The sequence below is a fragment of the Vulpes vulpes genome, chromosome 2 (assembly GCF_048418805.1).
Source record: "Vulpes vulpes isolate BD-2025 chromosome 2, VulVul3, whole genome shotgun sequence".
Classification (NCBI taxonomy): domain Eukaryota; kingdom Metazoa; phylum Chordata; class Mammalia; order Carnivora; family Canidae; genus Vulpes; species Vulpes vulpes.
Window position 1 is genome coordinate 142,044,501 of NC_132781.1, and position 12,402 is coordinate 142,056,902.

Consider the following 12,402-nt stretch of genomic DNA (forward strand, 5'->3'; position numbering starts at 1 on the left):
GGGTAATCAAGTGATGGGCTTCTCTATTCGGCAGACTGACAACAGATCTGTTAGGACATAAAAAGCAAGCAAACAAACTCACATTTATGTCCTTTTATTAACCATTTATATTTTTTAGTATGAAATAGGAGTAGGAAGCCACTGGTTTAGCAGTCGGAAATCATATTCAACAAACTACAAGACAGTGGCTTGTAATAGCACTACTGAGAGGGGCTGCTGGCAGGATGAGCTACTTCTCTGGGCTTCAAAGATAATGAAATAAATTCACCCCAGACCAGGGCTTTGGCTGAGCATTAGCACCTCTGATTATTCTTTTTTTAAGGCTCTAGGTGATTTTTTTTTCCTACTAAAATTCTTTAAAATGTCTTTTGAATGGAGGCCTCATTCTTTGCAAAATTATTCATGTAAATAAGCCCTCTAACACAGTTCCTTTAAGATGGACTAAAAATACAGGTTAGTTCTATTTATCACAAGCTACCATTTACCTTCTACCTCCCCCTGATCATCAGCCTAATACTGAGTAAGCACTGGCCATTCCTCAAAACTCAAAGTGTAACTATTTGTTTTAGATCTTATTTTATTTTTTTTAAAGATTTATTTATTTATTTATGACAGACAAAGAAAGAGAGAGAGAGAGAGAGAGAGAGAGAGAGAGAGTCAGAGACACAGGAGGAGGGAGAAGCAGGCTCCATGCCGGGAGCCTGATGTGGGACTCGATCCCGGGAATCCAGGATCGCGCCCTGGGCCAAAGGCAGGCGCTAAACCGCTGAGCCACCCAGGGATCCCTAGATCTTATTTTAATAGCAGGATTAACAAATAGGGAGACCTTTGAGCATAGCTTTTTTTTTTTTTTTTTTTTAGCATAGTTTATTTGCAATTCTGAGAAATTATTGATGTGTTGAATTAGTATTGAAATAAACAAACTGGAAATTTCTGAATATTAGTTTTTGCTCTTTCGACCAAAACTAGGAAAGACAGAAATTTTATACCTACCTTCTTTGGAAGGAAGACGACAAACCCTCCGACACATAGACATGAATGCATACAAATACTTCTCCAAGCTATCATCAGTCTTCTTATGCAGCCTAGCCATAGCTCTAAATTTTGTCCAATCAAATTGGCCTCTATCAGGGTCAAATACCACTCCAAATGTAGACACAACTCTGTAAAAGTCAGCTTCTTCTCTTCTTGTCCATCTATTTTGAATCAGATTAAAAAAGAAGTCACATTGGTCACTAAAATATTTTTCTTTTTTTAAAATTTAAATTCAATTAGCCACCATAGGATACATCATTAGTTTCAGATGTTAAAATGAATATTTACTAATGCTGAATATAATGCCTATAATAAAATTTAAAACATTTCAAGTACCTAAAACTTGCATTGAGCTCTGCACTCAGCAGGACTCTGCTTAGATATTCTCTCCCTCTGCCCCTTCTCCCACTTGGGCACTCTCTCTCTCTCTCTCTCAAATAAACAGTCTTTAAAAAATGCTAGTTGACTCATCTATCCAATCACACTTCTTTTCCTTCAGACAATAATAGTTTTTTGCATATCTGCTATGTAAGAAAATATGTAGCAGATATGTAAAACATGATGACCCTACCTTTAGGGAAAAGATAAAAGATTTCAAACATATTTCTAGTATAAGGTAGCATGTTAGTTGTATGCATTATAGAAACCAAGAATTTTTGGAGAGCACAGAAGATGGGAGGACCACTTCAGACCTGAGCGATCAAGAAAGCATCACAGAAGTGGCATTTAAGATGGACTAAGGCTAAGATCGGCCTGGGAATTATAGAAGGAGGGCACAGTATAAGCAAAGTAGGAAGTAATCTTTATTTTGGGGGTATGATGAGCATTCCAGATCCAGATCAACAAGGATATGGCTCATATTGGGGATAGAAGGAGATAGGGTTAGGGTCAGATTATGAAATAATTTATATACTGGCTAAAAATAGTTTCTATTCAGTAGAGAGCTCCTAAAGATACTTAAAGAGGGTAATAATATTTTTATGCATCACAGATCTCAAACACAGCCTAATTTAGGGACACTTTTTCCTGGTTAAGTCATGGAATTGTGTGAATGAGAAAGAATATATGAGACCTTTGAAAAACATCAACAGGCCATTTTCATCACAGTGCTACAGTAAGAAGATTAATGTGATAATAAAGTAAAAATAGCCTAGGAAACCAATCAGTATTAAAGAGTAGGAAGAAGGGTGTTCCAGGTGATAGGAACAATGTAAGCAAGATATTGAGTCAAGAATACATAGGACATTATGGCTGAGGGAACAATACTGGATAGAATTAGAAATGCATGTGGATAGCAAAAACTGCAGACTCTTGAACTGAGGTTTAAGAATTTAAACTTTATACCTGTAGTAAATAAGGAGCCATTAACTATCATGATAAATTTGGACTTTTAGGAAGATGAATCCAGATCTGACCAACCAAGGGAAAAATGCATGTGGGAGGTTAAAGATGGCCATGAATTCTCTGCCACTCTTCCCAGGGAGAAGAGCAATCTCTTTCCTCTCCCTTTAATCGTGGTTGACCCTGTGACTTCTTTGACCCACAGAAGGTAGCAGAAGTGAAACTTTGTAACCCTGAGGCTGAGCCTTAAGAAATTGCAGCTTCTTCTGCCTTTGCTACTGGAAATGTTCCCTCATTCAAGCTTCCAATTGGCAACCCAGTGCCAACTGCCAGGCATGTGGGTGAGGCCACTCTCCCTTCCAGCCATCTCAGCACTTCTGCCAATACCATGGAGAGAAGAACCACCTGGTCAACCCATAGAATTATGAGAAATAAAAAAGCTCATGTTTAAGTCATCACGTTTTGGGATGTGTGTGGGCGTTATTATGCAATTATAGATAACTGAAACAGTGTATTTACAGAGGTAGTAGTATTTGAAGAAGATTATGTCTAGGACATTGAAAAATCTTAAATTTCAGACTGATTAAATTCTGGTTACAATGAATTTTTTGTGCTGCAAATACAAAAGAAAACTGATATATTTTCTAGAGAACATCCAAGGACCCAGGCTTAACAACGAGGCCAGCTTTTTTGTTGTTGTTGTTGTTTTTAAGATTTATTTATTTGAGAGAGGATGAGAGAGAGCAAGTATGAGCTGGAGGGAGAACAGAGGGAGAAGCAGACTTCTCACTGAACGGGGAATCCAATGCAGGGCTCCATCCCAGGAACCTGATATTATGTCCTGAGTCAAAGGCAGCCGCTTACCAAATGAGCCACCCAGGAGCCCCACAAGGCCAGCTTATTGAAAAATACTGCTATTCTTTTCAACATACTCTTTTTTAAGAAGTTAAAGCTTTTGGGAAGAGAGAAGCCTGTCTTAACAAGTTCTCTTGCAAAAAGGTCTCCCATTTTCTTCCCCTTTGATATCAGTAGTTCCAAGGGTTCATCCTCTATATAAAGCATAAACAGACTTGTCTTCCATACATTCTTCTATTTCATAGATGTCATAATGTAAGAATAAGGTAGAATGGATTTTATTTCATGTAATTTAAAAGTTTGCTTTATTAATAATTTAATTCTTGAGTTTGCATTGCAACTTCAATTTTTTTAACTCACTTCATAAGCATGACAAAATAATGATTAAATATGAAGCATGGCTAGGAACTACAAAATGCAATAATCTATGACCATATTTGTGTGTATATATGTGCTTTGACCATATTTGTGTGTATATGTGTATGAGTATATATCTATGTACGTGTGTGCATGCATAAAACATTGCTTTGAGCAGCTTCTCTACTTATGTTTTTCATAAAGTGAGATACTCACACTCTAACAACCTTCTGAATGAATAACTACATTTATACAATTATACTAATATTAAAAATTTAGGGCTATTGTCTTACCTCTGCTGTCTTTCTATCTTGGCTGCCATTTTAGGATTGAGAGTGGCTTCTTCATAAAGAGGCTGCATTACACTGGCAGGCACTGAGAAAGTAGGCTGTATCTGCTGGATTTGTCTGTTTTTATTAGTACGCTGATACGCAGTGATGAGACGCCTCAAACGTGTAGTTAAAGCTGACTGAGTTGGCCAATAAATTTTATCACCCTCCATCAGTTGACCATCTATATTTAAAGAAACTCATGTCAATAATAATAATGAAAGCAACTAAAAACAGAAAACCCTGCCCTACAAAACTAAATAGATATTAAAATGAAGCTCATTTAAAAAATGCAAATTTCCTTACTTAAAACTTTTTTTTCTTTCAATCTGATTATGTGGGAAAAAACCCACAAAGCCAAATATCTCATTATAAAAAAGTTTTCTTTTAACTACAGCTCTAAAAACGTCACAACAAACTTAAAAAACAGCTCAAAGTAAGTAGGTCACAGTGGATAAAGAACCACAATAGTATCTACCAAACATCACTTGCACAGAAAATACAACTCTTGCATTTCCAGGTCTAATATGTTTTACTGGCTGGCAAATATTCAAATGCCTTAAACTTAAATGAATTAAAAGTAAAACTGAAATCCCTGAGAAGTTGAATACTGTAAACTCTTACAATTAAAGACTTCTTCTGTATTAAATCTATCTCAATTTATGTGAGAATCAAAACAGTTTAAAGGTCATTAGTGAGGAACATATATTACAAAAAATTCTCTACGACAATGCTGTCACTTTTAAGATTTTGTTCACCTAATAAAGTGCAGGATCTAGCTTTCTATTTCCAGGGTATAATCTTATAATTACATATACCATAATTAAGCGGCATTCATGCTAAGCAAATACTACTTTTTCCTTCCTAGTCAAACTATGAGAGGAGAAGGCCCTATTCTCCTTGGGTGTCAGCTGGGAGTGACTGTACTCTGGTGACAGCATGTTTTTATCTTGATAATCAGAAGGAAGGAGAAGAAAGACCCTGCAAAGAAAGGCTTTGCAGAAAAGGGGTGTGAGAAAGGATGGTTCCTAATATGCATGTGGAATTGATAAGCTATTGAATGCATTACTGAATCAGTTCTTTGATGATGAAATCTCATACATAAGTTTAATTATCAAGCCATAAAATCATGAAAGCTTTGATTCCATAAAAGCAGTGAGTCACGGCATAAAGATTTGCAACTAAAAATATTGTTAAAATCCCAGTCAACTAGTATGTCCTATATAATGATAGTCTTCAATAAAAGTTTCATATGCATCTAAAACAACATAGAAGCGTGACAGTTTACTGATTTCATGGTATCATGAGAATGTGAATTTCCACTATTAAGTATAAAGAGAAATGCAATTTACCTCCATCTGCTATAACAAGATCTCCTGGTGAAGAAACATCATCCTTTTAAAAGAAAATTTAAATTTGTCACAGGGTGATTGGATCAAGATACATTAAAGAAGAAAAGAGAATCAAACCTCTTAATATAGTAATAGACAACTTTTTGCAATAGAATTAATGATAAATTTAGTAAAAATAAAATCTTAATATCTTGTTCTCAATTCCCACGCTTTTACATTTCTCTGTTGCCTTATACACTTTAGACCTACTTTCCACTAAAATTTTCCTCTCCCATGATTACACTTAGGCCAGGTGCCTTTCCTTCACCCTAAATGCAAATATGCCCTAGGTTTCATCACTAATAGGTTTTTTTTTTATATATATAACAACTTTCATAATTTATTCATTCTCATATTTAATTAGATAACCTGCAAAACTCTTCTCTTTCAGCCTTGAACAGTTTGCTTGTGCTGTATATCTAGTTTTTATCTGTCAACAGAGAATCTCCAGTCAGATAATCCAACACTACTGTAAACATATTCACAACTTTAGTGGTTTTATTCCAATGACTATTATTTCCTATTGTTATTTTAGAAAAGCCTGAAGTTAGAATTATCATCATTCCTTTGTAAGTGGGTCTTTTTACTCTGGTTGCTTTTAACATCTGCCATTTCACTGGGATGTTTTTTTGAGTGGATTTAATTTTGTTTATTTTGCCAAGATTCACTTTATTTCTTGATTCTCAGAATACATGTCTTTCACTGAATCTGAAAAATTCTCAGTGGGTATCTCTTAAAACAGGTCTCCCTTCTGCCCTCTGGAATACCTATTAGACATATGCCAGACATCATTATGTTATCCTCTTTGTCTCTAAAGAGTTTTTCATATTGATTTAATGTCTCTTAGCCCTAAATTCATTGCCTCTCACACCTTTTATTGGTTCTAAGAAAATGGATCTGGGCACTTTAAATATTTTTTTTTGCCAGCCAGTTTGATGTTAAGCTTTCTCAGTAATGGCAACCAGAGAGACACTGTAGGAGGAAAAGGGTTTTACTTCTCTGGTTTGGGGGAACTCCTCCCTGGCTCACCTCCCACAGCACATGCAGCTTCCCCAAGGCCCACTTCTGCAGTTCAAGCAGTTTCTTTAAGGGCCTGTTGGCCAGCAGCTTCCCCTAGCAGCCTTGGCCTCAGGTGGTGGTTTCATAGCAGAGTGCCTCCAGTGAGACGCTTCCCTAGTAAAAGCTCCCTTGGCAGGTGGATTTCCAGCAAGTTGTGCAAGTGGGGCATCACAGCAACTGTTCTGCCATCCAATGAGGTGTGGCTAATGCCCTCTCAAAAGAGATGAGGATCCAGCCCTGCCTGGGACGGGGCTCTTCCTTGGCGGCTCTGTGTCAGCCCTGGAGTAGTAGCTAGTCCTCTCTACTTAAATCTCCCTATTATAGTCAATAATTCTTTACATTAAACTTTACTCAAATGACTATGTGGTTGGTTTCTTTCTCCTGATTGGGCTAAACTGAGCCATTGTGCTACATTATGGATCCTTTCCTCAAATCTGTTTTCTAAATCATTTCTTTTCTCAAGATCTGTGTTTAATTTGCCTCCTCGGCACAGTGTTTAACCTATTCATTGAATTTTAACTTTCAATGTCTGTATTTTCCACTTCTAAAGTTATAAAAAATTCTTTTCTCATATGTCCCTTGTCTTAAAAATCATGTATCTTTCTTTTTTGTTCTTGGGTCTTTTCTTTAATGTTTTTGACAGTTTAAAAAATTACTTATTTTCTATTTTAATAGACCTCCATCAGAAGTTCTTAGAGGTCTAATCATGTTCTTTGTTGTATTTGCTAACATTCACTCATGGTAAATTATTCCTCATAGATTTTAAATTTTGGATTTTTGTCTTCATTTTATGGAGGGCTTTTATCTTCAGGACTCAAGTACAGTCTACACTGAAGCTGATTCTTCCACAACTCTTTTTCTTTTTGTTTCTACTAGGTATCTCAGGGGTATTACTAGCCTGGAACCTTTCCATATTACATTTTATTGGCTCAAGAGTTCTTGGATCATGCAGAGGATATAAAAAAACCAGTAAGCTCAAGAGAAAGCAGGCCTCTGGCTATGAATTCTCAAAGCAAACAATTTTTTTCCCTAGCCAGCACCCTCATGGAGATAGATTTCCTTGCTGTTTCCCTGTGTGTTTGTCAGGCAGTACTGCTCTCTGAGGGTTCTCATTCTATGCAGGGTCTCTGTTCTCACTGCCACACACAGGCCTGGACCCTCTCTAGTCCTCACACAGGCATCAATATCCAAACCCCTTGGCCACTGAGACCAGCACACCTTACCTGACAGTTACAGCACCATCTAGTCCTCTCCACGCCTTGATAAGTATTACAGAATCTCTCATCCCTTTCCACATCCTTTCTCTACTCCACAGACTATCTTCTGTATTTTCACCCAACTCTGCTTCTTCCTTTTGACTTTCTATAAACAGAACACTTAGAACAGCTCAGAATTCCTCTAGGCCCTACCCTCTATTTTAAGCCCTTTATGTAGGTATAGTTTCTATCTGTTGTTGTGTACTTCGAGTATCTACTTCTGGTTTTTCCCCTGACACTGTGCTTCTTAGATCCTAGTAGTGCACCATGTGGGAAAGCTCCATTTCATCCATATGTCCACCCCAGCCTCCAGCTTGTCTAGAAGGGAGATCGGGCATATTCTGAAGGACTACTTGTGGTATCTGTCAACCCAAGTGGTTCACTAACTTAGCTAATCTTCTGAAGAAGAGAATTATGTATAAGGAAAACATATGAAGGAAAAAACACACAAAAGAAAAAGCAAACAAAAGAAATCATGGAATAAGAATTGAGGATTTTAAAATAGGATCCAAAGCATACCTCTATATCATCTTTAAAGATAGCTGGGGCAGGTTTGTATTCTGGATCTTCCACATCCCTGTTAAAATACCAACAGATACTACAATTATCATGCTGGACTTAAACTTTCTCTTGACAGGACAAATGAGAGTCTTGTGGGGAGGACGTTTTAATGTGATTTTGTACTGAAATCTCTGTTCGTTAGCCTGAGGAGCTAGCCAAGCCACAGCATGAAGGTAGTTATGTGGCAAGTCAGAAGAAAGCTACTTCTAATTGAGTCTTACTATCAAGTTCACTTTTAAATGTGCAATATTAACCTCAACAACAGTCCCTTACTTTTATCTTTTGGTAAGAAAACAAAGATAGTAAAGACCTTATAACAGATAAAACGAACAAACATCCTATTTCTCTTCAATTGTAATATTCTTAGTTTCTTCTATGCCCTTAGAATTGTATGGCTTTAATGGCCATGACTGAGAAGAATGGAAAAATGAAGGACTCACCACAAGAATGGGTATAGGGCAGGTGGAGTCTCTTCTTTGATCACACCACTGGATAAATTCTAATTTATTAGAGTTTTGTTAACTCTTTTAGATTGTAAACTCCAATTGTCTTACTACTACATTATTTAAAGATAAACATCACCAACAGAATATGCTGCTGCTGATAGAGCTATATGAAAAAAATCACGTCTCTGAAGTGCACATACCCATCCATATAATCATTTGCCCTCTGTTCAGCAGCAACTGCTTTCTCATCAGGTTTTCCCACTCTTTCCAAGAAGCATAATGCTGGGTCTGCTCGGATAGTGTTATATTTTTCATAACCTGGGGAGGGGGGAGATCACCAATTAGAAAGTGAAAAGGATAAAAAGAAAAAAGGTGTATGAATATAAGCATTCCTCATATTTATAGTGGATGATGTTCCTGGACTAAAGGAACCATATATTAAAAACTACAGGGTAAAGCAGATTTTCTGGAAATTATAATAAATATTACATGATTTGGCATAGGTATATTTAAGAATTTATATTAAATTTATCAGTTAAAATGAAAAAGAGGAAAACTGATCATACAACAAACTTTACACGAACTCTTCCTGAGGGGTAGTAAGACCTCTGTCCAGGAGGGGGCAGGTCATGTATGCCAGCCTTTTCATGAAGAAGTGTAGTGATGGACACATAATTTGGTGTTGTGTGCCCTCCATGATATGTATAATAGCATCAGTGTTACCGGAATGAAGCTACAGTTGGGAATCGTTAAACTGAGAACTAGTTGAATCACATTATACATAGAAGAGGACTACCTACTTTACTTCTCACTTACCATGTTTAAAAACTCCAATAAGAAGTGACTTATCAGCATCAAAATCCCACCATTCAGCAGGAACTTCTGAGTGGTCTGGTTCTGGGACCCAAACATCAATATCACTTAAAAAAAAAAAAATCACGATATGGCACTATGAATAATTACAAACAAGTCAAAGAGGAGGCAGACTTTACCTAGCTTGTAAAAAGAATTGCTTTTTTTTTTTTTTTTTAAGATTTTATTTATTTATTCATGAGAGACACAGAGAGAAAGAGGCAGAAACACAGGCAGAGGGAGAAGCAGGCTCCATGCAGGGAGCATGATGTGGCACTCGATCCTAGAGCTCCAGGATCATACCCTGGGCCGAAGGCAGGAGCCAAACTGCTGAGCCAACCAGGCGTCCCAGCATTACATTTTTTAAGAAAAAGAGGTTAAGATTTTATTTCACTGATTTTTAAAAAAATTTTCCACGATTATCACCAATTAAAATCACAAAATTGTACAGCACCAACAAAATTACCAAAAAATGAATTAATATCCTTAAACTCAACAAAAGACATTTTTCAATAGGTTTACTGAATCTTTTTTAAGGTTTACTTTATTTACTCTTAAAGAATCATTCTTTCTACTGATTTCCTTCATTTTTTTTATTTTTATTTTTTTATTATTATTTTTTTTTCTTTTTTTTTTTTTTTCTGATTTCCTTCAGATATAAACAAAGCATTTTATGGGAAAGTAGAATCTTTTGTCAGCAAATTGACAAAAATCAGCTGGCTCAACTATTTCATTTTGTGTATGAGGAGCCTGAGGCTCTGGAAGGGCAAATTAACTGCTTTAGGCTGCAAAACAAGTTATATATTTTCTAGACTGCTATTGGTAAGAATATGCCACTGAAAAATTAAGCATTGCTTACAAGTGAAGGAACATGGCAAGTTTTTGATTCATAATTTGACTAAAATACTCAGATTGCTATTTTTATGCTGTATATAAATATCATGCCTAAAAATGACAATATGATAAAGTAAGAAAACTATAATAAACCCATGATGCTTTGGTAATTTGGCTGTTTTCATGAGTATGAAACAACTACTAAAGAGCACTCAACAATTCTGCAAACAGGGGATCCCTGGGTGGCGTAGCAGTTTGGCGCCTGCCTTTGGCCCAGGGCGCGATCCTGGAGACCCGGGATCGAATCCCACGTCGGGCACCCGGTGCATGGAGCCTGCTTCTCCCTCTGCCTGTGTCTCTGCCTCTCTCTCTCTCTCTCTCTATGACTATCATAAATAAATAAAAATTAAAAAAAAAACAATTCTGCAAACATAACTTCCTTTGCTTATCATTTGAAATTATTATTTTCCCAGAAACTTTTTATAAGTAACACATACATCACTGCTAAAAATGAAAACATGCCACGCATGGAAGGACTGAAACATTTACTTCTTTACATAATGATTCAAGCCACTGTCTTCCTCAGCCTAGCAGATCACTAACATCTGACAATAATTATCGAACAAATATCATTAATTTTTAAATGCACACGCATCATTCTTATATTTTACTCAACAAAGAAGGTAGAGGGGCATTGGGGTGGCTTGATTAGTTAAGCATCGGACTCAATTTTGGCTCAGGTCAGGATCTCAGGTGGTGGGATCAAGTATCACGTGAGGCTCTGAGCGCAATGGGGAGTCCGCTTTACTCCTCCCTCTACACTGCATCTCCCTCAGATAAAAAAATTAAAAAAAAAAGAGTTTATCTATTTATTTGAGAGAAAAAGAGAGCACAAGCAGGGGGAGGGGGAGAGGAAGAGGGAAAGCCGACGCGGGGCTTAATCCCAGGACCCTGAGATCATGACCCTGAGATCATGACCCGAGCTGAAGGCAGACGATTAACTGGCTGAGTCACCCAGGTGCCCCAATAAATAAATATTGGAAACTGGATAGGATAAATTACCTTGGGAAATCAAATTTTCAAGTTGAGAGTTTCCCTATTTGATATTTGTGAATTATCAGTTTTCAAGGAATCAGAGATATAACAAAACATAACAAAATTAAGCAGAATTTCATCTCCTTGTCTTAGCATCAAAATTTCATAAGTTAATAAACAAAAGCCTATTGTTTTGAAAAAACTTGGAAGTTTCCTACTTACAATTAAGTTGTGTAGCAAAAGTTCATTTGTAAGCTCACTGTCTGGGAACTCAAAAGAACTTATCATATAGCAATAAACTGATAGTCAATATGTTCCTGAGCTAGTCCACAAGAACCTGATTTTTACTAATACAGTGGAAAATACTAATATAGTGGAAATAAAGGACAATGGTAATGGAAACAAAAGACTTTTACAAGTCTTAAAAGTAAATAAAACATGATAAATAGATAGAAAATTACTTTTTATTTTTCCTAAGTGTTTTGCCAGCAAACAGTTTTTAACCCAAGGAATATGGAGAAAAGGATGGAGACATTTCTCTAGATTCTTAAAGTTTTCTGCACTTAACTGAATATCTAATTACCTCTAATTTTTCTTAAAAACAGAAGGGTTGCAATCATATAGTTTTCTAGCTTAATGTAGGAAAATAGAAAAAGAATGATTTTCCTGTGATACAATGAAAACTGAAGAAATGATGAGGGAAAATACAGTTAATGAAGATATTTATTTTTGATTGATTTCCTGACCAGGACTAACGAAAGCATAAGAACCAAAAGATGAAGGTAAGAGGAAAAGAAAATAAGAGGGTCAGGTAATTCCCCTCACCAACCATCAGGTGGCATTTTAAGCCCAAAACACTGTGATAATCACCAGAGCTGGAAAGATTTCCTGCTTGTAAAGAGCATATACCTACCCAGCGTTCCAGTTTAAGGGCCAAATGCATGTTAAATGTTTGTTAACTGCTAGGGAAAGGAATATAATATGCTGCATGTGCTCCCGTTGTTGATTTCTGTTTCTGAAGACTCAGTTCATGTGCTTCCTCTTGCATAAA

The 12,402-nt window shown here is 36.5% G+C and overlaps 1 protein-coding gene across 17 annotated transcripts in view; it reads right to left on the reverse strand.

Moving 5' to 3' along the window:
• The window catches only part of CHD9 (chromodomain helicase DNA binding protein 9), a 218,108-nt gene that overhangs the window by 25,544 nt on the left and 180,162 nt on the right, over positions 1-12,402 (reverse strand). For all 17 annotated transcript variants that reach the window (XM_072750228.1, XM_072750223.1, XM_072750224.1 and 14 more), the window contains 6 exons: positions 9,447-9,550; positions 8,831-8,948; positions 8,143-8,200; positions 5,270-5,312; positions 3,882-4,101; positions 994-1,196 (listed from right to left, as the gene is read on the reverse strand). In XM_072750228.1, coding sequence (XP_072606329.1) covers positions 994-1,196; positions 3,882-4,101; positions 5,270-5,312; positions 8,143-8,200; positions 8,831-8,948; positions 9,447-9,550 — 746 coding nt within the window. The remainder of the gene's footprint in view (positions 1-993; positions 1,197-3,881; positions 4,102-5,269; positions 5,313-8,142; positions 8,201-8,830; positions 8,949-9,446; positions 9,551-12,402) is intronic.